Raw genomic sequence first — 25679 nt, forward strand, 5'->3', positions numbered from 1 at the left:
CAGGGAAAGCCCTCATGTACAATGATGCTGCTGTAGAAAATATAATTACACTATTGTTGTCCTTGAAGTGCATGCCTGTAGGAGCCAATGCCCAATTTCAATGGAATGGAAAATTACTTGAATGCATTCAAATTATGATTGACTTTGGTAAGTGATTGTTTCACAGGTCCAGTGTATGCTGTGTGATACCAGGCTCATCTGTGCTGTGTGAACAGGCTTTTTTCAGGGCTGTGGAGATAGTAAAAGAAGAAACCCCTTGAGTCTGAAAACTGTTGATAAATTGTTATTTCTAAATAAAAAATCATATCCAGTTACACAAGCACTGATCTGTTTTCAAGCACACCCTCTTTACCAACCTCTTCACCAATTAACCCCAAGACATACTTTGCCAAAATCCATAATATGATCTGTATTTGCACCAGACCCATGTGAAAATTACATCAGTCTGTATTTATAGAGCATCTCATGAAAGTAGCAGCACCGTTTAAATGTTTCATAACACAGAATATAAGTGAAGAGTATATAGGGTTACAGACAAACATGGCAAAAAAGAAACATGCTCTTCAATAGCTATTGTCATCATTATTACTAGTAATATTATCATTATTGTAGCCACTAGAACAGATACAATCATCTAGTGTAGTCAAACAGGAATGTGCATTGAATCAAATCCAAAACAATCCATGAACCAATCAGTAACATGAATCGATTGCATTTCATTTTATTGATCACACACTGTGTGTCATTGAGGCCTAGAGTAATGAACCATGTTTTGAATGAAGTGTCGAAGCTTCACCAAAGCATCGATCAGCCATCACTAGCTGTAGTCCATTAATACCGCCATAGCTGTAGTCCATGGGAACCTCCATAACTGAAGTCCACAAATACCTCTATCCCTATAATTTATTATCTCCATACTTGTAGTCCGTGCATATCTCCACATCTGTAGTCTATAGATACCTACATAACTCTACTATAGCAATACCTCCATACTTGTAGTTTTTAATAATCTGAGGAAAAACTCCTACAAACAGCTGGAAGCAACAACTGAACTTAAGCTTGTTAAAATTTTGAGGTCCGTGTTCCAGAGCCGTAAACTAAAACCTTGACAGTGATAATTTGTGAATGGACTGCACAGCTGCTCGTCTTGTAATGCTTTCAATTTTTGTATTTGTACTCAGTGTTTGTGAATAATTATCAGATCTGGGGTGTCCAATGAGACTTTAGGAGTGGAAATGTCCTCCCCTGCTCCCCCTTAAAGTCATCTCTAAGATTATTGTTAACCGACACAAACATCACCATGCCACTCTCTGGTCAGTCCACCATTTCACATAAAAAACACCAAAAATAGTCAAAGCATTTCAAATACTGAGGTTTATTTATCAAAACACCTTAAAGAACAAAGGCAATGACAGATGTAGCACGATAGAACAAAAAAAATTTAAAATTTGGTCTCTAAAAAAAGAAAAAAGTAAAATTTAAGCAACAAACTAAAATGACACGTTCACCGTTACAAATCACTAACTAAAATAACATTTTCAGTGTAACAAATACCTAACAAACTAAGTGTGGTGAAGGGGAATTCAGATAATGCAGAGTGTTCAGACACCGGAGACTACATGAAATGTCAGATGTAACACAGACACACGAATTATGCGTTTCTATCAATCCTAACATCGATCTCTCTTCCGTTCAGCCGGTAGCCGTTCATGGTCCTGCAGGCACGTTCAGCAGTCTCAGGGTTGTCGAAGCGAACCACACCGCAGCCCTTGGACTTCCCATTCTCCATCTTAATATCGGCGTACTGGACCATACCTACAGGGGAAGAACACAAATTATTATTAATTCTTTATTTTACCAGGTAGGACCAGTTGAGAACAATTTCTTATTTACAAAGATGACCTTGCAAGAGGCCCCAGCAGGAAGAAAGATAAACAAACAATACATATATAATAAAAGGATGCACAAATGTTTAAACAGAGATTCGAAACAACCTAGATTAATGCTACAGTTCAATGAAAACATTCAGCATGTGCAGTGGTCAGCTAGGGTCTGCTGCTGCATCTGATTAAACACATAAAGCGATGGAAGAAATAACAGTTTCAGAGATTTTTGGAGAGAATTCCAAACGATTGTAGCAGCAAAGTGAAAGGAATTGCAGCCAAAGACAGTGTGAACCTTGGAGATAAATTATGAAATCACTGGACATCAGGTGGTAGTTGTTATGGGAGGGGGGGAGGAGGTTGGACAGGTACTGAGGGGTCTGCCCGGATAGGGTCTGGTAGATGAGTAAAATACAGTGATGGAGTCGCCTGGTGTAAAGGGAGGACCAGCCCACCAGTTAGTAAAGGTTGCAATGGAGGGTGGAGAAAGGAGCACCGGTAACAGGACGGATGGCTGAGTGATCCAGCCTGTTAAGGGCCACTTAGGGGCCATTTTACAGATGACATTGCTGTAGTCGAACATGGGGAGGATGGTCATCTTCACAAGAGTGGTTTTGGCAGAGTTTGTAAAGGAGGCCTTATTACACTAAAGGAACCCCAGTCTGGATTTTAGCCTGAAGACTACTGATGTGAAATAAAGTGAAGAGTCCAACCAGGGACCAAGAGACTTGTAGGAGTTGATGTCAGGTGTTATCTTTAAGGATCCATATTGTGGCCCTTTTCAGCAAATATAAATCCTACATGTCTCATAAATGTGTCTTTCCATTTTCAAGTCTGCAAAGATTGTTCATTTCACTATCACTGTATAACTCCTGGTGTTAATCCTGTTCTAAATGTGCTATTTCAGAGTCTTAAACTGCAGCTGGAGACGTGAAGGATGTCACACCAGGACTTTAAATTGTTTTTAACTTTCTTTTTGCTTTTGACATGCAAATATTGCAGAATTCCCAGCTGTTGTTTTTAACTTGTCTGTCAGACAACAGTAGCAGTGTAGGGACAGGACTATGTGAAGTCTGAGCTCAATGACTATTGCTTTGTAACACTCTGGTTAAATTCTCACTGGCTTGTAAAGCTTGAAGGCCATCTTATTGTGGAGGAAAGACAACAGTCTTTGTATTGGAACAGTTTTTTAGTTTTAAACCTTCAAGTGTATAACAGTAAGAAAACCTAATAAAAACAAGATTTATACTATATGGGTCATTGATATTAAGCTGCAAATATATGTAAATAAGGACACTGCAACTTCACAGAATTTTTTTTCTGTACACATTTTTAGTCATATTTCTTGTACAAAAAGAAAGTATTTATTTATATCTGTGCACTGCGTGCTGCTCTTTTCCTTTTTACTGTTTCTGCTGCTCTAACACCAAAAATTTCCTTACTGCGGAATCAATAAAGGTTTTATCTATCCGTCTAGAAACTTAAACTTTTCTTACCGCATGTATTGAAAGTATCCTTCAGCATCTTCCAGGTGAAGTCAAATGGCAGCTGAAAAACAAAATCCATTCAAAACCATTAAAATCATGCAAGAAGATGCGTTTTATACTAAATAAGCTTAACTAACTTTTGTGTCAACACTTACATTTCTGACAAAGATCTGGCATCCCTTCCTGACGTTGCTTCCTCCGGTTCCAGGTCCTCCAGCTCCGGCTCCTCCGAAGGAATTTCCGCCGAATCCACGATCCATGTCACCAGAGCGATCGAACTGACCACCAACGCCTCCAGATCCCATCCGGTCCATGGCAGAGCTCATGCGGTCGAGGCCGGAGGGGAAGCGGTCGAGTCCTCCAGCAGAACCCATGCGGGAGTCGAAACTGCTCGCCATTCTGTCGAGCCCAGTGTTGCCCATGCGATCCATACCCATCGGGGAGCCAAAGTCCATGCCGGTACCCATGCGATCCAAGCTAGACGGGCCCATGCGGTCGAATCCACTCGGGCCGAGACGGTCCATGCTGGAGGTCATACGGTCCAGACCGGGTCCGAGCCTGTCCATGCTGGGCCCCAGGCGGTCCATCCCCGAGCCAATCCGGTCAAAACCAGAACCCAGCCTGTCCAGGTCAGACACTCGATCCATCCTGTCCATGCCCATCCGGTCCATCCCTGCCATGCGGTCCATGCTGGCTCCCACACGGTCCATTCCAGAGTTCATGCGGTCCATACCCAGAGAGTTTCCTAGAAAAGTGAACAAACAACAGAATAAATAAAAGGATGACGTAATGGACTGTGCTGCCGTAAGCATTACAGGGGCTGTCAAACAAAATCCTGAAAATACTAACCCATTCCTCTTTCAAAGGAGTCTCCAAAATTATTGCGAGACATTCCCATTTCATTTCGCCCAAATTCCCTGTCAAAAGCACCACCAATCCCACGGTCCATCTCTGACAATGCAAGAGATGAAACCATTAGAAACATCCAGCAAAACGTGAAAGTGTTCCACGCTTGCTTTGGAGTCCTTAACAGGTCTCAGCTCCCCCTTACCGTTCATCCTGCCCATCCCTGAAGAGTTGAAACGGTCCATGTTGTTCATTCCTCCAAAGTTGTCCATTCCTAAAACACAGGAGAACAAAGTCTTAAGGAGGAGGGCGGAAGCTGAGATGTGATGTAATGTCATCGATATCAGAGCGTAAAATCTAAAAACTATTTATACAAAATGTGTTTTTCTATGGTTAAACTGCAAGTAATGAAGCTCAAACTTGCTGCAAATGTGTTCAAATTAAACTTTAGCGATTTAAATGGCATCAGTTTATAAATTCTAGTCAGGTTGTTAAAATGCTCTCAGTAAAAGGAATACATACCTGCTCCCATACGACCTCCCATGTTGCCAAAGCCCATTCCGTCCATTCCTACAGGTGAGAAGAGCAGAGATGAGCCTCTTGATTTCACAGTCATCTTTTGTTGAAGGGTTTAGCTAAAACAACAGTTGATTTAGTTACCTCCAGGCCCCATGTTGCCCATCCCTCCACCACCACCTCTGTTGAGCTGGGCAGCATCGATAGGCTGGCCACCAGGTCCCAGACCCAAACCCACACCACTCAGGCCACCTGGGCAGAGAAAAAAAAGGGTAGAGTTTTAAGATAACATGTACACAAAAAACTGTACAACCAAACAAACTGAATGGATAAATGTGGTGTTTCACAATAATACTAATAACTGAATCAGTATGTGTCACATAACACGATCTTCAAGTGGTTAGAACTGTTAAAAGTTGCTACTGGAGTCTTTCTCCTCTACACCTAACATAGAAATAGATGCAGTTTGGCACCAAATTTGGACAAGTAGAACATAAAACAAACTGGCATGTGATACTGTGGTTGTAATCTTGAACTATCTAATCTGTCTAATCTGGTCCTCTAGTAAAGAAGTTGGCTGCGAGTACATGTCATGGACTAAGAGCCATCTAGAGAAATGTTGGAATCAACTCTCTAATCCTAGAAGACAGATAGATGTACACTTACGGGGAAGAGCAGCTGCTCTGTCTTGTGGTCCAAAGTCTTTGGGAAGGGATTTCTCATCCTGTGAAAAAGCCACACAAACACTTTCAGAATATGTTTGTCATCAATCAGGTGTACTGAAGCATCAAAGCGAGGCAACCTACCAGTTTAACGTGCATGGTTCTGTTGAATAAGAGCTGCCCATTGAACATAGCTGTGAACTCATTAAGGAAAATATACTGGAGACATCATGGAACTACAGTAATGTCACAGTAGAAAAAAAAAAAAAAGTCAACCAGCCAAAAGTGTTTAAAGGATACAGACAGCTTGGACTGCTTCGAGTGGCATGTCGAATGTTACTGTGCCCATGCCTCTGCTCTTCCCATCCTTGTCCTCCAGAATGTCGGCCCTCACCACCATGCCTGCCATGCCGAACACCTCCTTCAGCTTCTTCCAGCCCACTTTGTAGTCAAGCTGTAGGCACAAGAAACAATATAAGTAATAGTTAAGTCAGAAGTCACAGTACACCAAGGTTTCTCATTCCAAAAACAAGAAATAAATCAAAAACTATGACTGCTTTTCACTGACAATCTATACAGAAACTTTATAAAGCAAAATAAATGATCATCTTTTCAAATAATTCAGTTCTACACATTGGTGGTCTATTGAGAATAAAACAGCGATGAGATAAATCTGGTAAACTCACATTAGCCACAAAGACAGTGCTTCCAATCCTGCCAGCCTGGAGACCGTGGATGATCTCGTTGGGGATGTTGGGGTTGTTCATCAGGCTGGGAGGAATGTTGACCATGGGGCCATTTGGTCCAGGACCCATGCGATCCATTCCACCCATACCCCCCATTCCGCCCATGCCACCCATTCCTCCATGACCTCCTGGAGGACCTCCACCTTGAGCCTTGTTTATTTCCCTCTGAGCAATCACACCGTCAGGGTCCTTAGAAAAAAAAACAAAAACATAACTCAGACAGGGTTGGAGCTAAAATAACAACCATTGATTTTCTTTTCATTCTCTGTGCAGCCGACCTCTTTCACTTTTAAGGGACGTCCATTGAGGTTGTGCTTGTTGACCTTCTCCACTGCTTTCTTCATCAGTTCTTCAGTCCTGAACTCAACAACACTAACAGAAAAAAACATCCGGTGAGAAAAGTTGATAAAGTAGAATTGTAACAAACAAGGTAAAGTTCTGATGGGGTTAATCTGAACGGGGTTCTGGTAATAAATTCATGGTCTACTTACGCACAACCCTTTGTTGATTGAAGACACCAGAACAGGTTGCACCAAAAGGAGTAAAGAATATTACAAATTAGTAAAAGTAATGGTTATAACAGATGCTTCAAATGATATGTGGCAAATGTGGAAAAATAAACACTTCCATGCACAAAGTTCAACATCACACACAAGCCTACAGCCTTGGCCACAACACTGAACTTCCAAATACTGTTACAATCTTAAGAGCTATTCTATTTACCCAGTCAGTATCACAATACAGGCAAGTGTAGTGACTAGAGTTTTTTTCCAACATCCAAAGGTCAGAAAATCCACAGAGAGATAGGATTCCCCACTACTAAGATATTGGAGGTAACATTTCCAGTAAAGCAGTTCTACAAAAATGAGTTATATTTAACAACCATCTAACAGCCTTGTAACAACCTCTTGCAGACTAAGACCCATTAGATCGTAAGGCGCACATCCAGCAACCAAAAGGGACATTGTCAGCTACTGCAATCCACAGGATTGGCTACGAAGGAAGCTGAAGTCCTGTTTTAAAAGCATCAACCCTTCAGGATGGCCTCAAGTCAGTGCCACAGACGACGCGAAATAAAACACGCCTCCGGCATGTCACCATCTCACACACTCCACCAGGTTTCTGAGTCTGAACAATTCCCGACAATGTAAATAAAGAAACCACAGCTGACAAACACAGGTTTGTCTAGGCTTAGTCATAAGTTTTATTGGTATGTATTTGCACTTACCCTCGATTTGCCTTCTGCGTCCATTAAGTGTTCCACGTACGTTACCTCACCCACTACAAATCAGATTCCAGAGACGACACACACCAAGGGGAGAGAAGCCGAGAAAACAATGGGGGTTTAGAGCAGAAACACAAGTAGGGCGGCCGGTGACGGTGAGCTCAGACTGCCAGTCCTGAGCCTTCCCCCAGCACCTCAGCAGCACAATATGGTACAGGTCTACAAAAAGCAAGCTGGAGTCTTTTCTTAAAAAACAAATAAAGACTTCTTAGCCTGTCCTTGTTGGAATTCTCCCGAAACACCAAAAGCAATAGACTGAGGACAACAACTGTTGAAATGGCCAACAGCCTTCCTATTTTGATATAATGCCCTGAAACACCACCTTCTACCTGGAGATAATTGACCAAATAATTTCAAGTTGGCAGAACCCGTTCAATGCCTCAGCCCATGTCATTGCAAACCTGAGCATGCATTGTCAAATGTCGTCGTTTTAAACCTCAGGCTAATGCATCAATACATTCGCCCATCAGCTGAGCCTAAGAGAAAACCTACAGCTAGGAAACTAACCGGAATCTTATCGACTCTTCGGGGAAAAGAAGCTTCTGTAACTACAAACCTGTTCATAAAGTGGACCTGTTCCTGAAATACACAATCAGAATTTTGATTCAGCGTCGACCACAGCCACGCCTTTGTTCCAGGTCACGTGTCTGTTCAACAAATGGACATCAGTGACCAAACCTCTAGCGACAAGGACAGTGCATAAGAAGCTGCTTCATTTTGTAGACCTGTACCCCACAGAAATCCCCAGCACAGAGCTGCGTTTGGCACAACATGGAGATCTGCTGAGAAAACATTTGCTTGTCAAGGTCACACCTAAAAAAGAAAATGCAATTTAACTCCACAGTCAATTGTCATAAAACGAAAACCTGGCCCTCCTTCTGAAAAAGGATTAGACCTTTAACACATACTTTAACTTAAAGTAAATGCCATTTTAATGCATTAGTCATGATACATCTGGAGCTTTCCAATACCCCATAACTAAGCAACTATTTTCATTAAAGTGAAAGTTTCTGCAACATTAAGCATTTGTTTGACATGTTTCCAAAGTTTTGACCAGTTTATACATCAAGAGAGTCCAGATTTTGCTATTAATTACATATTGCACCTGAGAGCAATCTGTTCCTTGTGTCTAGACAAAATAATTACACTTCAACAAGGTACTGTACAATTTTATTCTTCAAAAAAAAAAAAAAAAACTCTCATGATGCCATTCATGATCCCAAGCCATTGGATTTTCACATTAGTGGACTTGCTTTTCACGTGCAACCTCCACTTCACCAAAACCTCAAAAGGTTTTAATAGTTCTCAATGGAGACTAAATATTCAATCTAACATCCAGGTTCACCGCACTTGTACAAGTCTGCAGCAACCCCATAGTTGACGGACAAATAAGAGGGACCTTGTCCACAAGCTTTGTTCCAAAATAACTCTCACAAGATCTCAAGCAACATTGTACAACTCCCAAAAGTCTTTCAAAGCTGCAGCGGTCAAACAAAATGACCCTGGATGCTGATCCTGCTTTTGTCATGTCCAAAGCTGATATGAGTCCATCCCTTATCCAAACACCTTACCTTTTTCTTTCATCAGGTCTTTCAGGGCTTGCCATTTCACATCGTAGGGGATGTTGCTGACAAAGACACGGTATCTTTTGTTAGCACTGCCATAGGGTTCGTAGCGACCACCTCCACCTCTCTTCTGGGGCCTTTCCTTCCTGCTCGGATTGGACTCGTTTTTGGGTTTTCCATTCATTTCTCTGCATGAAGAACAGTTAAAACAATGAGTAAAACGTGTGCTCCGGACTTAAAACCTTATAACGAAGGACAAACTGGGAAATGAATGTAGAAATAGTAAATCTGTAGTTTCTAACACATGTTATAACACACTAAAGCAGTCTAAATTGGAACACAAACTCCAATATTTAAGTGTATTTTGTGTGATCGGTGCCCTTTACAAAGACGAGTATTGTGTCGCTGCTAACTCAATCATGGGTTACTGATTTAATCTGATTATGGGAAAAACCTTTATCAGTTAGCCTTTACAGTAACCAAACATAGTGATACTAACAAATGCACGTAAAGGTATTATTCATACACACTTATAAGAGTTTAACATTTAACCCTCGTGTTGTCCTGTGGGTAAAAATTGGCCCGGTTTAAAGTTTGAAAATGTGGAAAAAAAATATATATATTCACAGAGAAACTTCTAATGTCCACATTTTCAACATTTTTGGGAAATCTTTGAACAGTTTTTTGGGGAAAAAAGAAATGTTAAAAATCTTAAGAACATTCACCAAAAAATTACTAAAATCCAGCGAATTTCGCTGGATTTTGGTTGATTTTTATGTGAATGTTCTTAAGAATATATAAGTTTTACTGATATATATGTAATCACTTTAAATATTTTTAGGATTTCTTGGAAGATTTTTCCTCATTTTTTGAAAAAATTTACAAGAATTTTCTTGACATATTTAGGGGATTTTTTTTTTTTTTTTTTAAATAAAACTTTTAAGGAATTATTGGAATTTCCTCCCTGAAGGTTTTGTAAATTTTCAGAAATATGGGGATTTTTTTTGCTGAATTTTGTAATTTTTTTTCGGACAAGGGAACAATATTTTTTGGTGCCTGTAAATGAGGACAACAGGAGGGTTAAAAGCAGTTCAGGACTGCCCGTCCAGCCGCATGGCTAGGCCGCTCTTCGGACACAGCGGGCCTTTGTTACATTATCAAATCACCGATAGATGTAAGCAAACAGAGCGAGAGGAATATCAGCTGAAATCTATATATTACCATGCAGCTTTGCGTGCCGCTAACGTTTAGCTACATTACGCTACGCATGACCGTGAGCACTTCCAGTAAATAGACGGACCCCGAATCCGCATCAGCTAACAGTATGTTAAATAACCGCGCGTAACGACGAATTTTTAACACGGAAAATTTGCTTATATGAAACCAATATCCACGCCAAGGCGCAAATTAAGCACGTTTTATTGAGCAAAAACTTGTCGACGTGCACCTTAACCGTTGATTAGCTGCTAGCTGGCTGGGAAGCATCAACAAAGGAGCCGTAATGAATGGACTCACCCCGACGACTGCTGCTGCTGCTGCTGGCCTGGCTTCTCGGCGGTAATTTCGGCCTGCTCGTTGGACATTTTCTTACGTAGTTGAGTATTTTTACCAAATACTGTTGTAACAGACTATATTCGCTGGTATTAACGAGTTGAGCGCTTCTAAAAGTGACTTGAATAGCGCTAATTAGCTCGCTGAGTTCCTCCGCAGACAACCTGCGACACCATGGAAGGAAAATGGCGGAGGGGCCGTCCCTTCAACGCTGCTTCTTCTCGCTGTCTGTTCTCGCGAGATTTGCGGCAGACCGGACGCAATAGAGGCGTGTTGCTGCTCCTAGAGGTCAGTTATAGAATTACACGGACATAGTTAACCCTGGTGTCCTGCGGGTCAAATTGACCCGTTTTAAAGTTTGAAAATAAGATAAGATAGTCCTTTATTTCTCCCCACGCCAGGGGAAAGTCATATTGTTACAGCAACTTATGTAGCAATAGACATAGTAATAGTAATAAAATAATAATAAAATAGTAGTAATAATATTTACAATATGTACAGGGATGAGAAATGAGAATGGAAAAAAATAAGTTTAAAAAGTGTGGTTAAAAAGTGTTTAAAAATTTGAAAAATATATGTATTTTATAACTTCTGATGTCCACATTCTCAACATTTTTGGGAATTTTTTAAACAATTTTTGGTCGAAAAAAAGAAATGTTAAAAATCTTTCTTTAAGAACATTCACAAAATAATCAACCAAACTCCAGCGAATTTCACTGGATTTTGGTTGATTTTTATGTGAATGTTCTTAAAGAAAATATTAGAAGTTTTACTGATATATATGGAATCATTTTAGATATTTTTAGAATTTTTTGGAAGATTTTTACTCATTTTTTAAAAATATTTACAAAATTTTCTTGCCAAATTTGGGGATTTTTAAAAAATAAAACTTTAAAGGGAAGCTTTCAAGGAATTATTGAAATTTTCTTCCTGAAGGTTTTGCAAATTTCAGACAAGGAAACATTATTTTTTGTTGCCCATAAATGAGGACAACAGGAGGGCTGAATCCAGATGTTCTGTAGAATATATAGAAAATAATTTCTTTGGAAGCAATCTTGTCAGTGCATCAGTTATTTAAAAAAAAGTAAACTAAGAAATCTGCAAATAAGAAACATAAAAACATAGTTGACAAATAGTATCTACAAGTGGAACCTATGAGAACAGTGATATAGTTATATATCTATAGAAACTATAATATATATCTTTTTTTCTTAGCATTTGACACTTTATGGTGCATTTCAAATTTAGTATTTATATTTTATTCATAGCATATTTTACACTTTATTGTGCATTTTGTATGTCAGTATTTTTTTTAAATGACATTTATATTTAATATTTTTCAATTATGGTGGTGATCACTTCAGTCTTTCACTTGCTGCTGTAACAACAAAATTTCCTCTTGGGGATCAAACAAGTATTTCTATTCTATTCTATTCTATTCTATTCTATTCTATTCTATTCTATTCTATTCTATTCTATTCTATTCTATTCTATTCTAAGAAATGCACTTAATGGATACAGAACTGCACGAGCCATAAAATCCAAAATATAGACCCTATAATAAATCAGCTAAAATAAAATATTAAATTCCTAAGTTTATGAAGGAAAAATGTATATGCATAACTGCAAAGAGCCAGCGGTGTCTGAATAACATAAGATAACCCGTTATTACTCCCACAGTGGTGGGATTTGCAGTGTTACAGCACCAAAAGATAGTGCAAACATGAAATAGAGCACAAAAATAAAAAAAATAAACCAAAATACCAGTTATAGAAATAACAGTATTGCATATGTCAGTGGTAGTTCACAGATTCTTTTATGAAAAGATATACTGAGACAGCATTAATATTGCACAGATTATTTACATTGCACAGATTGTACATAGGTAGAAAATCCTGATATAGAATATGTTCTAGTAAATGTAGAAAAATAGATACTGCACAGGTGTGTGGAATATATTACAATAGTCTACCTTTTTGAAATTTTAATGTCTCGTTCTGACATTTAATTGGTATTCTGTTAGCATTGTGTTAATTATCATATTATTGTATTTTTTCTGAGAAATATCTGGAGCAAGAATTTCTCCATTAACCCTCCCGTTGTCCTCATTTACGGGCACCAAAAAATATTGTTTCCTTGTCTGGAAAAAAATCTAAAAATTCAGCAAAAGAATTCACCAAATTTATGAAAATTTGAAAAAAAAACCTTCAGGAAGAAAATTCCATTAATCCCTTCAAAGTTTCCCTTAAAAGCTTTATTTAAAAAAAACAAAAAACAAAACAACAAAAAATCTAATTTGGCAAGAAAATTCTTGTAAATATTTTTTTTAAAAATTAGTAAAAATATTCCAAAAAATCCTAACAATATCTAAAGTGATTCCATATATATCAGTAAAACTTATAATATTTTCTTTAAGGAAGTTCTTTAAGTTCTTAAGAAACATTTTTAACATTTCTTTTTTTCCACCAAAAAATGTTCAAAGATTTCCCAAGAATGTTGAAAATGTGGACATCAGAAGATTCACTGTGAAAATATTTTTTTTCCGCATTTTCAAACTTTTAAACGGGTCAAATTGACCCGCAGGACGACACGAAGGTTAAAAATATTTTTAATTTTGTGTTAAATAAAATAATAAATTCTGCAGTGAGCCGCCGCGCCTCTGGGGGGCGACAGTCATGTCTGGAGTCACTGTTTCAACATAGTGGGGACGGTAGTAGTGACGGTTTGTTGCTAGCTACCCTGTTAGCTTTAAACAATAACCTGAGAATATTCTTCATAATTGTTTCTCTTTATCTTTCGGGGATTCTAGAAACGTACACGGCAATATTCTTAGAACATATCTTGTAGGATTATTCATCTGCTGTTGTCAGTTGTGTGAAGAAAACGTAAAGTGTAAGTGATAGCGTCGTTAGCCGTTAGCTAGCAGCGTATTGGATGGACAGTAAGTTCGCCACACACATAGAATGAATGAGTGAATTAACGAACAGTTTTTAGGCTTCACAGACTGAGAAAAAGGCGTTAATTAGCAACATAATACAGCCATGGCTACCGGGGCCGATGTGAGGGATATTCTGGAGCTGGGCGGAGGAGAAAATGACGGTCCCATCAGCAAGAAAGACCTCATCAACTCAGACAAGGTGAGAACCACAGGAACGACGAACCTAAAGAAAGGATCATCTACAAAAAACACCCAGTTTATCTGCTTTTATATGAATTAAACATGCAAATACACAGACGTTTGTATCTCTGGTGATAGAAACGTTTGTCTTTGTGGAGCTGAAATGTTAATAATTGTGACCAAAGAAGTGTTTATAGTGATTTAACCCTCGTGTCGTCCTGCGGGTCAAAATTGACCCGTTTTAAAGTTTGAAAATGTGGAAAAAATAAATATTTTCACAGTGAAACTTCTATTGTTCAAATTTTTAACATTTTTAGGACGCATTTTTTTGGTGGAAAAAAAGAAATGTTTCTTTAAGAACATTCAGAAAAAAATCAACCAAAATCCGGCGAATTTCGGTGGATTTTGGTTGATTTTATTCTGAATGTTCTTAAAGAAAATATTAGAAGTTTTACTGATATATATGGAATCACTTCTGATATTTTTAGGATTTTTTGGAAGATTTTTCCTCATTTTATGAAAATATTTACAAGGATTTTCTTTCTAAATTTGGGGGATTTTTTAAAAATAAAACTTTTAAGGAATTATTGGAATTTTCTTCCTGAAAGTTTTGCAAATTTGAGAAAATTTGGGAATTTTTTTTGCTGAATTTCTGGATTTTTTTTCAGACAAGCAAACAATACTTTTTGGTGCCCATAAATAAGGACAACAGGAGGGTTAAACTTGACATTTAAGATGATCATAAACAACACAGTTGTACTGTTTCCGATGTTTAGGCTGTATATAAGTAGTTGTTTGTAGATCATTAATAATTTTTTAGGTTTTGGTTTATATTTTGCTTTTATACTACATTCCTTAAATCTTTGCTGCTGTAATCATGCACATTTCCCACCTATGGGTCGAATAGAGAGTTTTCTTATCATGTCGTGGTTTATATTTGGTTAACAGACCGTAATTATGATGATTTACTCTTGAATTTTATACTTAAAATACAGAAATTACCTATTTTCCAGTTATTCTATAGTCTTTAAAATAAAAACCTCATGAATGAAATGAAGTCATTTTGATGCACTAAGATCATTCCAGTCACCTTTTAGAGGATGAAAAGTGGGAAACTGCATGATATGACTTGTCCTTTAAAACTATTTCCATCTGTGTTGTGCTGCAAAGTAATTTGCCATCTGCAAGAGCAATAATTCTTAGGTCTCCCATTGAAAAAGCTTTAAAGAACCAGTTTAATTCATATAACGCAGAACAAAAAGTGACTGCAGCTCCTACATTGTTACTGAAATTACAATAATGAATCAAAATGACTGATTTCACCCAATTACATGCTTGGAAAAGAGGTGATTTATCTGTATGTCATGTTAAGTACTGCCTAGTTTCTAATTAAAATCTAAATAAGGATATTAGACAAGCCAAACACATACAGCCTAAAAATTTGAAGCAATATTACCCACAGTTGTAAATGTCAATTATGCTATAAACTGTAAACAATTATGTGGTCCCACTCATTCAGTAAAAAAAAAGGTTAAAGTTGCTGTTATCGTGGATATAAAGGTAAATATATTTATAAATCTTGACTGTTTGATCCTTGTTTGACACTCAAACAGGGTAATGCAGCCTGAACAAAAAGCCATGACTCATGTGAAATAAGTAAATCTGTCTGTTAAATACATCCACGAGACAATAAATGTATGAATTATAGTAATAATTTGATAAATAGGCTTTTATTTTAAAATTACAGCTTTAAAGGACTGTTTTTATTCATTACATGAAACTTTTATTCCCTGTTGTCACACTTATTAATGTCTGAAATTACTGGATATTAATATTTCTAAAAATATTAATCTTGAATATTTAGTAAAATACTGCAGAGACATCTATAACTGCTTCCATTGATGCCAATAAACTTCTCAGTTAGGCACAACACTGATATTCACTTGTTGCTTTTTGTAAATTTTACAGGTGATTTCATTAACTGTGGGTTACTGAACATGAAATTAAGATGATTATCTTGTGCTGAGTGAACATTCAAACACAAATTGAAAAGATGTATGTTGTTATTCTGTACCTGACATTGTGACAAAACTGTTTTTAATAATATATTTCTCCATCGCTTTTCTCAGAAAAAAAGCAAGAAGGCAACAGAAACGCTGACCTTCAAGAGACCGGAAGGGATGCACAGAGAGGTCTACGCTCTGCTCTATTCAGATAAGAAGTATGGAGGCCTTTTTGATCAATTATGAATCTTAAATTCACGAAGTTCTGTGTGTGATCACTGCTCTATTCATTGTTGAAGTTTTTAACTTGGACAAGGAAGGAACAAGGCTGAATACATTAATTAATGTCAAATCACAATCACAAACTGAAACAAAGCAGTTAGCAAATCACAAAACCTGGACGCGCGGGATCTGACCCAGAGTTTAAACTGTGATGTCAGTGGTTTTATAAATCACCCTGATGGTATGTGGCAGTGCTTCTTTGCATATTTTAAATCTCTTACCTCTCTCAGACGTACGTTGCTTTGGATAAAAGTGTCTGCTAAATGAAATTATAGAATTACACAGTGAATATTGAACTAAAAAAAAAAGTTTGATCACTAATCAAATCACAATACCTATTAGACAAATCTCAACTAGATGTTTTCCTCGAATTATTCAACCCAGGTGTGGAATTGGAATGAAAGTTAGAAATGGAGGAATTCACTAGATAGTACAAGCAACGACGTCTGTGATTATTTTTTGGTGTTGGAAGCAGAAGCAAAGACGAATAACAGCCCACTGAGGACTATGTTTAGGGAAATCTTTACACTATAAACTCATTAATCTTCTTCTATCACGTGCTAAATTGTGTGACGGATGAAGCAGGTTTTGCTCATATTGTGTATCCTTCATTTAACCCTCTTGTCCTGCAGGTCAAATTGACCTGTTTTAAAGTTTGAAAATGAGGGGGAAAAAAATTCTCAGTGAAACTTCTGATCTCCACATTTTCAACATTTTTTGGGAAATTTTTGACTATTTTTTGGTGGAAAAAAAGAAATGTTAAAAAAAAATTTCTTTAAGAACATTCCCAAAAAAAAATTTGTTCTGAATGTTCTTCAAATATTAGAAGTTTTACTGATAAATATGGAATCACCTTAGATATTTTTAGGATTTTTTGCAAGATTGTTACTCATTTTTTGAAAATATTTACAATTTTTATTTTTTAAAATTTTTATTTCTTTTATTTCTTCTTTTATTTTCTTTTTTTTTTTAAATAAAACTTTTAAGGAATTTTTAGAATTTTGTTCCTGAAGATTTTGCAAATTTTCAGAAAGTTGGGAAATTTTTTTTGCTGAATTTTTGGATTTTTTTTCAGAGAAAGGAACAATATTTTTTGCTGCCCGTAAATGAGGACAACAGGAGGGTTAACAAATACTTGTTTTCCCTGTATACCTGCAGAGACGCGCCTCCTCTGCTGCCCAGTGATACCACTCAGGGCTACAGGACAGTCAAAGCCAAGCTCGGCTGTAAAAAGGTTCGTCCCTGGAAGTGGATGCCCTTCACCAATCCGGCTCGCAGGGATGGAGCCATTTTCCACCACTGGAGACGAGTGGCAGAGGAGGGCAAGGATTACCCTTTTGCTCGTTTCAACAAGGTAGATATGAAGACAGAACCCACCTCTGGTCACTGATACAGCTACTCATCCTCTGTTATCGGCTCCTTTTAAGACGTTCTTGTGGTTTTTTTTTAACTTTCTAATCCCTGTTCACTGTATTATCTCTGTTTTCTTGTCTACTCATACAGACAGTGCAGGTGCCAGTGTACTCTGAGCAGGAGTATCAGATGCACCTCCATGACGACGGCTGGACTAAAGCAGAGACAGACCACCTGTTTGACCTCTGCAAGCGCTTCGACCTGCGCTTCATAGTTGTCCACGACCGCTATGACCACCAGCAGTACCGAGTAAATCCTCCATCTATCACCTGCAGCACCCATGTTCTCTTTCAGAGGCTCTAGAATGAAAAAAATCCTGATCCAGCATGTCAAAGCACACATTTGTGGTAACATTCTTCCATTTATGCTCTTCAGAAACGCTCTGTGGAGGACCTGAAAGAACGATACTATAATATCTGTGGGAAGCTGACTAAAGTCCGTGCAGCGTCAGGAACGGAGCCCAAGATCTACATCTTTGATGCTGGACATGAAAGGCGGCGCAAAGAGCAACTGGAGAAGCTTTTCAATCGCACACCAGAACAGGTTAGTAACTTTTTGATTTGATTTGATTTGTACTTATGTGTCACAGATAAGCTGTTATAACTTAAATACTGCCCAGCAAAGACAAAAAGTAACATACACAGCACAAACCAATTACACAGCATCTCACAGGACTTATCTGCATATTCCTCCACACTGGAAATATTACTACTGTGTTTTGTGTTTCATAAGTCCTTGATTACATCGACTGCTATTTGACTATGTGGTGGAGAGAGGAGGCAGAAGACGAGAAGAACACTGGTTTTCGAAAGCCCACAGTTTGGAGATGAGCAAGTCCCAGATCCTCGAAAGAACAACCGGAGGAAACCGCTGGGTGTCGGATACTCTGCCAGGAAGCCTCCTCTCTATGATAGCTGCTTCCTTCATGCACCAGATGGTCAACCTCTGTGTACCTGCGACTAGAAGAAAACCAAATGGTAGCTAGATAAGGAACAGGAGAGCTTCAGATCCTTTCACTGTGAGGGTGCTGTTCGAGCCTTCAGGACGTCCGGACTCTCAGCAGGATTATTATCTCATTGGTAAAGAGGTTTTCTGTGTGGTCAGACGAAGAGCAAATTCCTACATCAGAAAAACATCGTTCCACATGAGTACAGGCAGCATTTTCCCACCGAGATGAAGGACCACGGCTCCCCCGACTGCTTCTTATTTATCTTGTTATACCTAATACCGAGGACTGGCAACACTTCTTCATCTCTGTGTTACTGTTAGACATTAAAACAGAGTCAAATTGCTTGTATATGAAAACCTACTTGGCAATAAAACCTTTCTGATTCTAGTCCTGTGTTACACCAGCCTTTCACATATCAAGATTGCACTTCTCTTGTTCTTCCTGCAGGTGGCAGAAGAGGAGTACCTTATTCAGGAGCTGAGGAAGATCGAGACAAGGAAGAAGGAGCGCGAGAAGAAAACTCAGGATCTGCAGAAGCTCATCAAAGCAGCCGACACCACGACAGAGCTGAGGCGAGCTGAGAAGAGAGTTTCCAAGAAGAAGCTCCCACAGAAAAGAGAAACAGAGAAACCGGTATGATATTCTCTCACTCAAAATCAGATGAATAAAAATCTATTTGTAGCTTTTGAAATATTTATAAAATGAAAGCATCATTAGAGAAAAGGAAACCATTAAAAAGTTCTTCCTGTAGACACAGACACTATGGCTCAGAAATAATAATACTATGTATGAATCATTTTATATTATTCTGTGCTGTGTCTCAGATGACTTCAATGAACCAAATAAAAGCCACATTCATCTCATGTTGATTATTTTACTGTTTACAACGTCGGCTCTAACTTAAGTTAAGAAGGGAGTCATACTTTATCACTTACCAGTTATTTCTTCATCTTCAGGCTGTTCCAGAGACGGCTGGCATCAAATTCCCCGACTTCAAATCAGCAGGAGTCACGCTGCGCAGTCAGAGGGTGAGTTCAACTTATGACTGAAATACTGACGTAACTCTGAATACCTTCAATAATAAAAAGCAAACACTTTGCGGGGTCATTGGTACAGTTATTCCATTGCATTGGGAGAGAAGAAATTAGTCCAGCATCTTTCTGTGTCTCCTAGAGAAGAATAATGAATGACAAAACTCTCTTTTTATATTGGCTTCTTATAAATTGAGTTTCTGATATGATCAAGAAGAATTCTGACGGTTTGAACCTACAGAAACTGAGTCCTAAATTCCTTTGACAACAAAGCTCCTCAGAGATGGCAAAGCATTGCCCCAGAAACATCCAGAGCCTCGTCTACATTTAATATTTTGACCAAGGAGGATGAAAACTCCACTTGAGGAGGCTTTAAGTCCCTAACTTTAGTCCTAGTTGTGTAGCAGACACATCTCACATCACTGAAACTCTGGGGTCAGCTAAACCTGGACGCCACGTTAGCACTTTGGTTCTCTCAAAATGAAGAAACATACAAGCTTAACAGATGGTTTATATACAAATAAATAATAATCTAAGAGCTGTCAACATCCTTCTCAGGTATTTAAACTTCAAAAGAGAGACACATTTTGCTTTGTTTTCTCACTTTGGCTCTTAAATGCCATCAGATACTCTAAAACAGCAGCGTTAGAGCAGTCAGAATAATGTAGCAGGTTTCTTTCAGCTATCTGTCTGTGGTGTGGATATAAAAACAATAAAAAGCTTGATTTTTCTTTTGAAAGATCCACTAAATTTTGTTTGTCCCCCGCTTACTATGAAAAGAATCAGAGCAAAACTTGACACTGCAGCTGATGTATGTGAGAGAGCAGAGTTTCTGACTTGAGGAAGCTATCTCTTATTATCACTGTGGTAATTAATTCTGTTACTGGCCAGCTAATATCTTTAAAACCCCAGCAAGGGAACTCTTATTCATCTTCAAGACTGATGAGGAGCTGCCGCTCTCTATGGAAAATGCATTAGCACGGCTAAAGAAGTGGAGTGGCCCTCTAGCTAATCAGTCAGATAGAGTTCAGTGGATAAAGACAGTTTGATCTGGCCTGCTGAAGTGCATTTCATATGAATTAAAAACCCCGAGGTGGAGCTGCTTATCCCAGTATCCCTGCTACCTTCAATCACATGCTTGTGTGTGTGTTTGTGTGCGTCTCTGTGTGTGTTTGTGTGTTACTCAGATGAAGCTGCCGAGCTCGGTAGGCCAGAAGAAGATCAAGGCCATTGAGCAGATCCTGATAGAGCAAGGAGTCGGTGAGTAGCAATAAAAATGAGCATTTTGCCAACATTTCACAGTTTAGTATTTGTAGTTCTCTGCTGCAGTTTGGTTTCAGCACAGAAAATGCAGAAACTGAAACGTGGAATCTTTTAAATTCTCTTTCAATACCAAATACTTGAAGGAATATTGCAGCATTTTTGTGTAATCTGACGCAGAAAAAAGTTATTTTCAGCAGTTTTGCAGCATTTAATCTATGATCCAGTAATGCAAAAACTATGCTATTCTTGTAGGGCCTGGGAATAGTCGAGGTGGTCATGATGCCTCATAGAAGTTCTCTGATCCACAGCCTTTAAGCAACACTTATCATCTTACCCCAAGACTAACAGTCACCCCATTCACTGAAATCAGCTCTCACTCTGAATTTCTTTATAAAGTCTAAACGGTCGACATATCAGCAAACTTACTTCACTACTCATGAAAAACACACACCTACCTCTGCAGCGAGGGCCTAGTTCCTGTTTTCAGTGTCATCATACAGCAGCACAGTCCTGATTAGTCGAAGACACTTTCATCCACTCCTAATGGCATCTTCACATGTGGTCAGTGGTGTGAAAAGCTGCTGTGTTTTTCTATTTGTTTTCCAAGCCTGACATGAAAGAAAAGTTGTTTCTTTTGTTTGTTTTTACATCTTTAAAAGAATTGTAAAAAATATATTCCAAAACAAAACTCCTTTCTTGTTGCCTTCTTGCAAATAAATTTTCTGATATGCTCAGGAAGAATTCTGAAAGTTTAAACGTACAGAAACTGAGTCCTACTTTCCTTAGACAACAAAGCTGCCAGAGATGAGAAGGCATCTCCTTAGAGACACCTGGAGCCTCGTCTATATTTCATTTTTTGACCAAGGAGGATGAAAACTCCACCTGAGGAGGCCTCAGGTTCCAATTTCTTATCTAAATTGTGTGATAATAAAAGACACTTTTTAAAATACAGCTTCTCATTTGCGTTTACCACAATAACAATACCTGGTGATTAAGAAGGCTTTGAACGATACGGCTTTCTGTATCTACTTAACCCTCGCGTCGTCCTGCGGGTCAAACTGACCTGTTTCAAAGTTTGAAAATGTGAAAAAAATAAAATAAAATTCACAGAGAAACTTCTGATGTCCACATTTTCAATATTTTTGGGAAATCTTTGAACATTTTTTGGTGGAAAAAAAGAAATGTTAAAAATGTTTCTTAAGAACATTCACAAAAAAAATCAACCAAAATCCATCAAATTTCACTGGATTTTGGTTGATTTTTATGTGAATGTTCTTAAAGAACATATTGGAAGTTTTGCTGCTATATATGGAATCACTTTAAATATTTTTAGGATTTTTCTGGAAGATTTTTACTCATTTTTAAAAAATATTTACAAGAATTTTCTTTCCAAATTTGGGGGATTTTTTAAAATAAAACTTTTAAGGAATTATTGGAATTTTCTTCCTGAAGGTTTTGCAAATTTTCAGAAATTTGGGGAATATTTAGGCTGCATTTTGGGATTTTTTTCAGACAAGGAAACAATATTTTTTGGTGCCTGTAAATGAGGACAGCAGGAGGGTTAAGCTGCATCACATGCTGGATTTTTGCACCATTATCCTGTATTTACCATGATATTTTCATTCGAAGTACTTAAATCTCACTCTGTTTTCCCTCGTGTCTTCCTGCGGCTCTAGATCTCAACCCCATGCCCACAGAGGAGATTGTCCAGATGTTCAATGAGCTCCGCAGTGACCTGGTGCTGCTGTACGAACTGAAGCAGGCCCACAGCAACTGTGAGTACGAACAACAGATGCTGCGTCACCGCTACGAGGCCCTGCTGAAGGCCGGCAGCGGGGGGGCGTGTGGCGGCGCTGTAGGGGTCGGACTAGCTGCTGCATCACAGGGTGGAGAACTCAACACCTCAAACAGCACCACAGCATCCACCCCAGGAGCTGAAGTACAGTCCTGGCCCAGCGCTGACGACATCAAGGTGGAGGCCAAGGAGCAGATCATTGATGTTGTAGGAGCACCGCTGACGCCCAACTCAGTACGTTTCTGCAGCTCAGACACAGACTTCTACAAACTGTTGTTAAACTGTTTCATGAACACAAAATATTAAAACATTTCTACCTCAAAATGAGCAGCAAATATGACAGCAAATAACAACTACAGACGTATAGGTGAAAGGTACTGGCAAACGAAACGCTGTGCTGCAATAACTTAACTGCCATAAGTGATTATTTGCAAGCATTTGCACCAATGCAAAGTCTTGTTTTTAATACTTTATTTGAAGTTTTTGCTAATAGCAAGTTTTAAGCATGTGCCATCAACTGAAGTTTCAAAATAGAAAACTTAGATATTCCACCTTTACTGGGTGAGAAGCCAGTGAGTAATCCATCCCCATTGCGAGTATTTGTTGGTTCATTCCAGGACAAATCATTAGTACCTCCCACATAACCTCCTCTGATTATTTATCTACAATAACTTTAGTATATTTAATGCAGCCATGCATAATTGATAGGTTTAAAAAAGAGGGGTTCAGGTGGGAACTTCTGTCAGATTTGGTTGATTTTATTATTTATTATATGGTGTTTTTGCTTGCTCGCTTTGTAAACCCTTAAGTCTTTAAACATTCACTATTCCTGGGTGTTTTCTGCAGCATATTCATAGTGAGAATATTCTATAAAAGGCGACTGACTGTAAGACGCAGTAGGAGGACGTGAACCTGCAGACCCCACTGTGACTGTCTTGTGTGTTACATTACAGCGCAAACGGAGAGAGTCGGCCTCCAGTTCGTCTTCAGTGAAGAAGGTGAAGAAGCCTTGATGGGGTGGCAGCCGGTGTTCGCTGGAAGACGGGGGGATCATGTTACTTCTTCTGATCACACTGGCAACGCCAGTGAGTGTTACAGCCGGGCAACAGAGACACACAACTGAGCCGAACGTCATATTTGCGATTACGTAAAAGCACCACGACTACACAGACACCACACACAACTTTTTACCGGCTAACGAGACCTCTGCAGACCCTCCCCACCTCGCCGCCAGCCGTGACAAAGGCAGCGACTGAGTGACATTTCATTCCATTACTGCTCGTCTCCCTGCCTCTGCTGCTGCTTGGCCTTAGATGAGGCAAGATCAACTGTAAATTGCCAGGCTGAGCTAATCGGGACACGGGGAAGAAGTTGGGAATGACCGGGTAATTGAAATGAATCGGAATGAAAGAACGGACTCCGGGAGCGGGAGGACCTTGAGCTGCGATGCTCATTTGACCCATCGGAGGGTTTTTTGTAGCCTAATCATGCCATAGTGTTTAGCGGAAATGTGTTTTTTGTGTTAGCCTGTAGTAGCGGCTCCCTCCTCCATCTGCTGCCCCTCTTCCTGTCGGACGAGTCGGGATGATCTGTGTTGTTTTGTCCTCAGGTGACCTTGAAGATGCTTTAGTCAGTGATTCAATAAATCTCTTTCTTTTTGCATGTTTGTGCTGCCGTTTGTCCGCTGCTCTTCCTCACATCAGATCTTGATCTGAGGGTAATCGGGGCCGAACACACGTTTGTTGAGGAAATTGTAGGATCGTGACATTCTTACCTTACCTGTCGTCCAAGTTAAGTGACAACTAATGACTTCATTAATATGATAATTAAGCAGTGATCATTCTTAGGTTGGCGCGGCAACTAAACCTTCATTAGGGTTTCCTCGTAATATTGCTAATTGCGTGTCAATTATGTTGTTTAGCCTACTTAGACATTAATTTCTATGCAGATTTCGAACATGTTTGCCTAGAAGAGGGGAGCTCTGTGATTTGGGAACAGAGTGTGTGTGTATATATAGTTATCTATGGAGCTGTATTGTTAAATTTGGATATTTCAGGTATAACAATCTGCATACAAATGGTAATTTTTGCCCTGCTTTCATAGAAAGTCATTAAGTGGTTACATAAACTGCTTTTGCATTCCAATATAAGCCAGAAAAACCTCAGTTTAAAGCAACTGGACTTCAATTTTGGTTCATTTACATTGCCATCCAAGAGGTTTTTTCAGTTCTCACTAGTGTGGGGTCTCATTTAAAATGAAGAAAGCCTCTTGGATGTGAGGTGAAACATCTTGAAGAGCAAAAAACAGAAGCTGTACTGTAGCTCTTGTGATTATCGTGACCTGGTTGACAAAAAAATATACTCAGATTTTACAAAAACTCATAATCTTTGCTTAAAATCAAGATTGCTTTTGTTGATTCTGCAGTAGAAATTTACTCAGATGTAAGAAAAAATGTCTCATCTGTGTCAAAATCTTTTGTTTCTCCAGTTTCAGAAGCTTTGCTTAACTGTCAAAGGTGAAAACTCTGTGATGGAGCCAGTGAAAGCTGCATTATCAAATCACTGCAATCAGTCAGATGTTCATTTCCAGCTCTAATAAGCGCTGCTGAGGTTCTGGAGGGAGACTCATTCACACTGCAGAGAGAAAAAGAGTAAGAGGAGGCAAGTAAACATGGCTAAAATGGATTCCCTGTGTCTATATTTCATGTTGAAAATTGGCTCATAAATCCAGTGGTTTGATCTATGGAACCCGTCGTTGCTTGAAAAAACCTCCGTAAATGTGTAATTTCTCCCTTGACAGAACACAGCCGAGAGGCTATCTTTCTTCCTCCTCCTCCTCCTCCCCTCTCGCTCGCCTCCTTCACTGTCTCTCATTCTCACTCCGTCTCTCCTCCAGCCGGCTGCTGGATTAATGCTTTACTCTCTTCTCTCTCTCCTTTCATGCTCCTCTGATATCTTCTTTTCATCACTGCTCATCCATTTATCAACACCGGGGCCTCTTCTCTCTGTATCTAAGCCATCTTAACCCTCCTATTGTCCTCATTTACGGCCACCAAAAGATATTGTTTCCTTGTCTGAAAAAAATTCAGCAAAAAAATTTCCCAAATTTCTGAAAATTTGTTAAACCTTCAGGAAGAAAATTCCAATAATTCCTTAAAAGTTTCCCTTAAAAGTTTTATTTTAAAAAATACCCCAAATTTGACAAGAAAATTCTTGTAAATATTTTCAAAAAATGAGTAAAAATCTTCCAAGAAATCCTAAAAATATCTAAAGTGATTCCATATA

General features: G+C 38.7%; 2 protein-coding genes across 2 annotated transcripts; one reads left to right on the plus strand and one right to left on the minus strand.

Moving 5' to 3' along the window:
- Positions 1-1357: 1357 nt before the first annotated feature.
- On the minus strand, positions 1358-10733 carry hnrnpm (heterogeneous nuclear ribonucleoprotein M). The gene is made up of 16 exons (XM_023274482.2): positions 10506-10733; positions 8997-9178; positions 7369-7421; positions 6632-6639; positions 6419-6512; positions 6081-6329; positions 5695-5848; positions 5539-5588; positions 5399-5456; positions 4877-4984; positions 4739-4786; positions 4422-4490; positions 4220-4321; positions 3526-4115; positions 3380-3431; positions 1358-1815 (listed from the first exon to the last, which is right to left on the minus strand). Exons 1-16 carry the CDS (start codon positions 10571-10573, stop codon positions 1652-1654), a joined length of 2049 nt encoding a protein of 682 aa, XP_023130250.2. The 5' UTR covers positions 10574-10733; the 3' UTR covers positions 1358-1651.
- Positions 10734-13227: 2494 nt separating this feature from the next.
- dmap1 (DNA methyltransferase 1 associated protein 1) lies at positions 13228-24057 on the plus strand. Its single transcript, XM_023276844.3, has 10 exons — positions 13228-13678; positions 15789-15880; positions 17103-17298; positions 17448-17606; positions 17733-17900; positions 18754-18939; positions 19263-19334; positions 20525-20597; positions 22277-22629; positions 23349-24057. The coding sequence occupies exons 1-10, from the start codon at positions 13583-13585 to the stop codon at positions 23406-23408; spliced, it is 1455 nt and encodes a 484-aa protein (XP_023132612.1). The 5' UTR covers positions 13228-13582; the 3' UTR covers positions 23409-24057.
- The last annotated feature ends 1622 nt before the right edge of the window (positions 24058-25679 follow it).

Source organism: Amphiprion ocellaris, chromosome 2 (genome assembly GCF_022539595.1).
Source record: "Amphiprion ocellaris isolate individual 3 ecotype Okinawa chromosome 2, ASM2253959v1, whole genome shotgun sequence".
Classification (NCBI taxonomy): Eukaryota; Metazoa; Chordata; class Actinopteri; family Pomacentridae; genus Amphiprion; species Amphiprion ocellaris.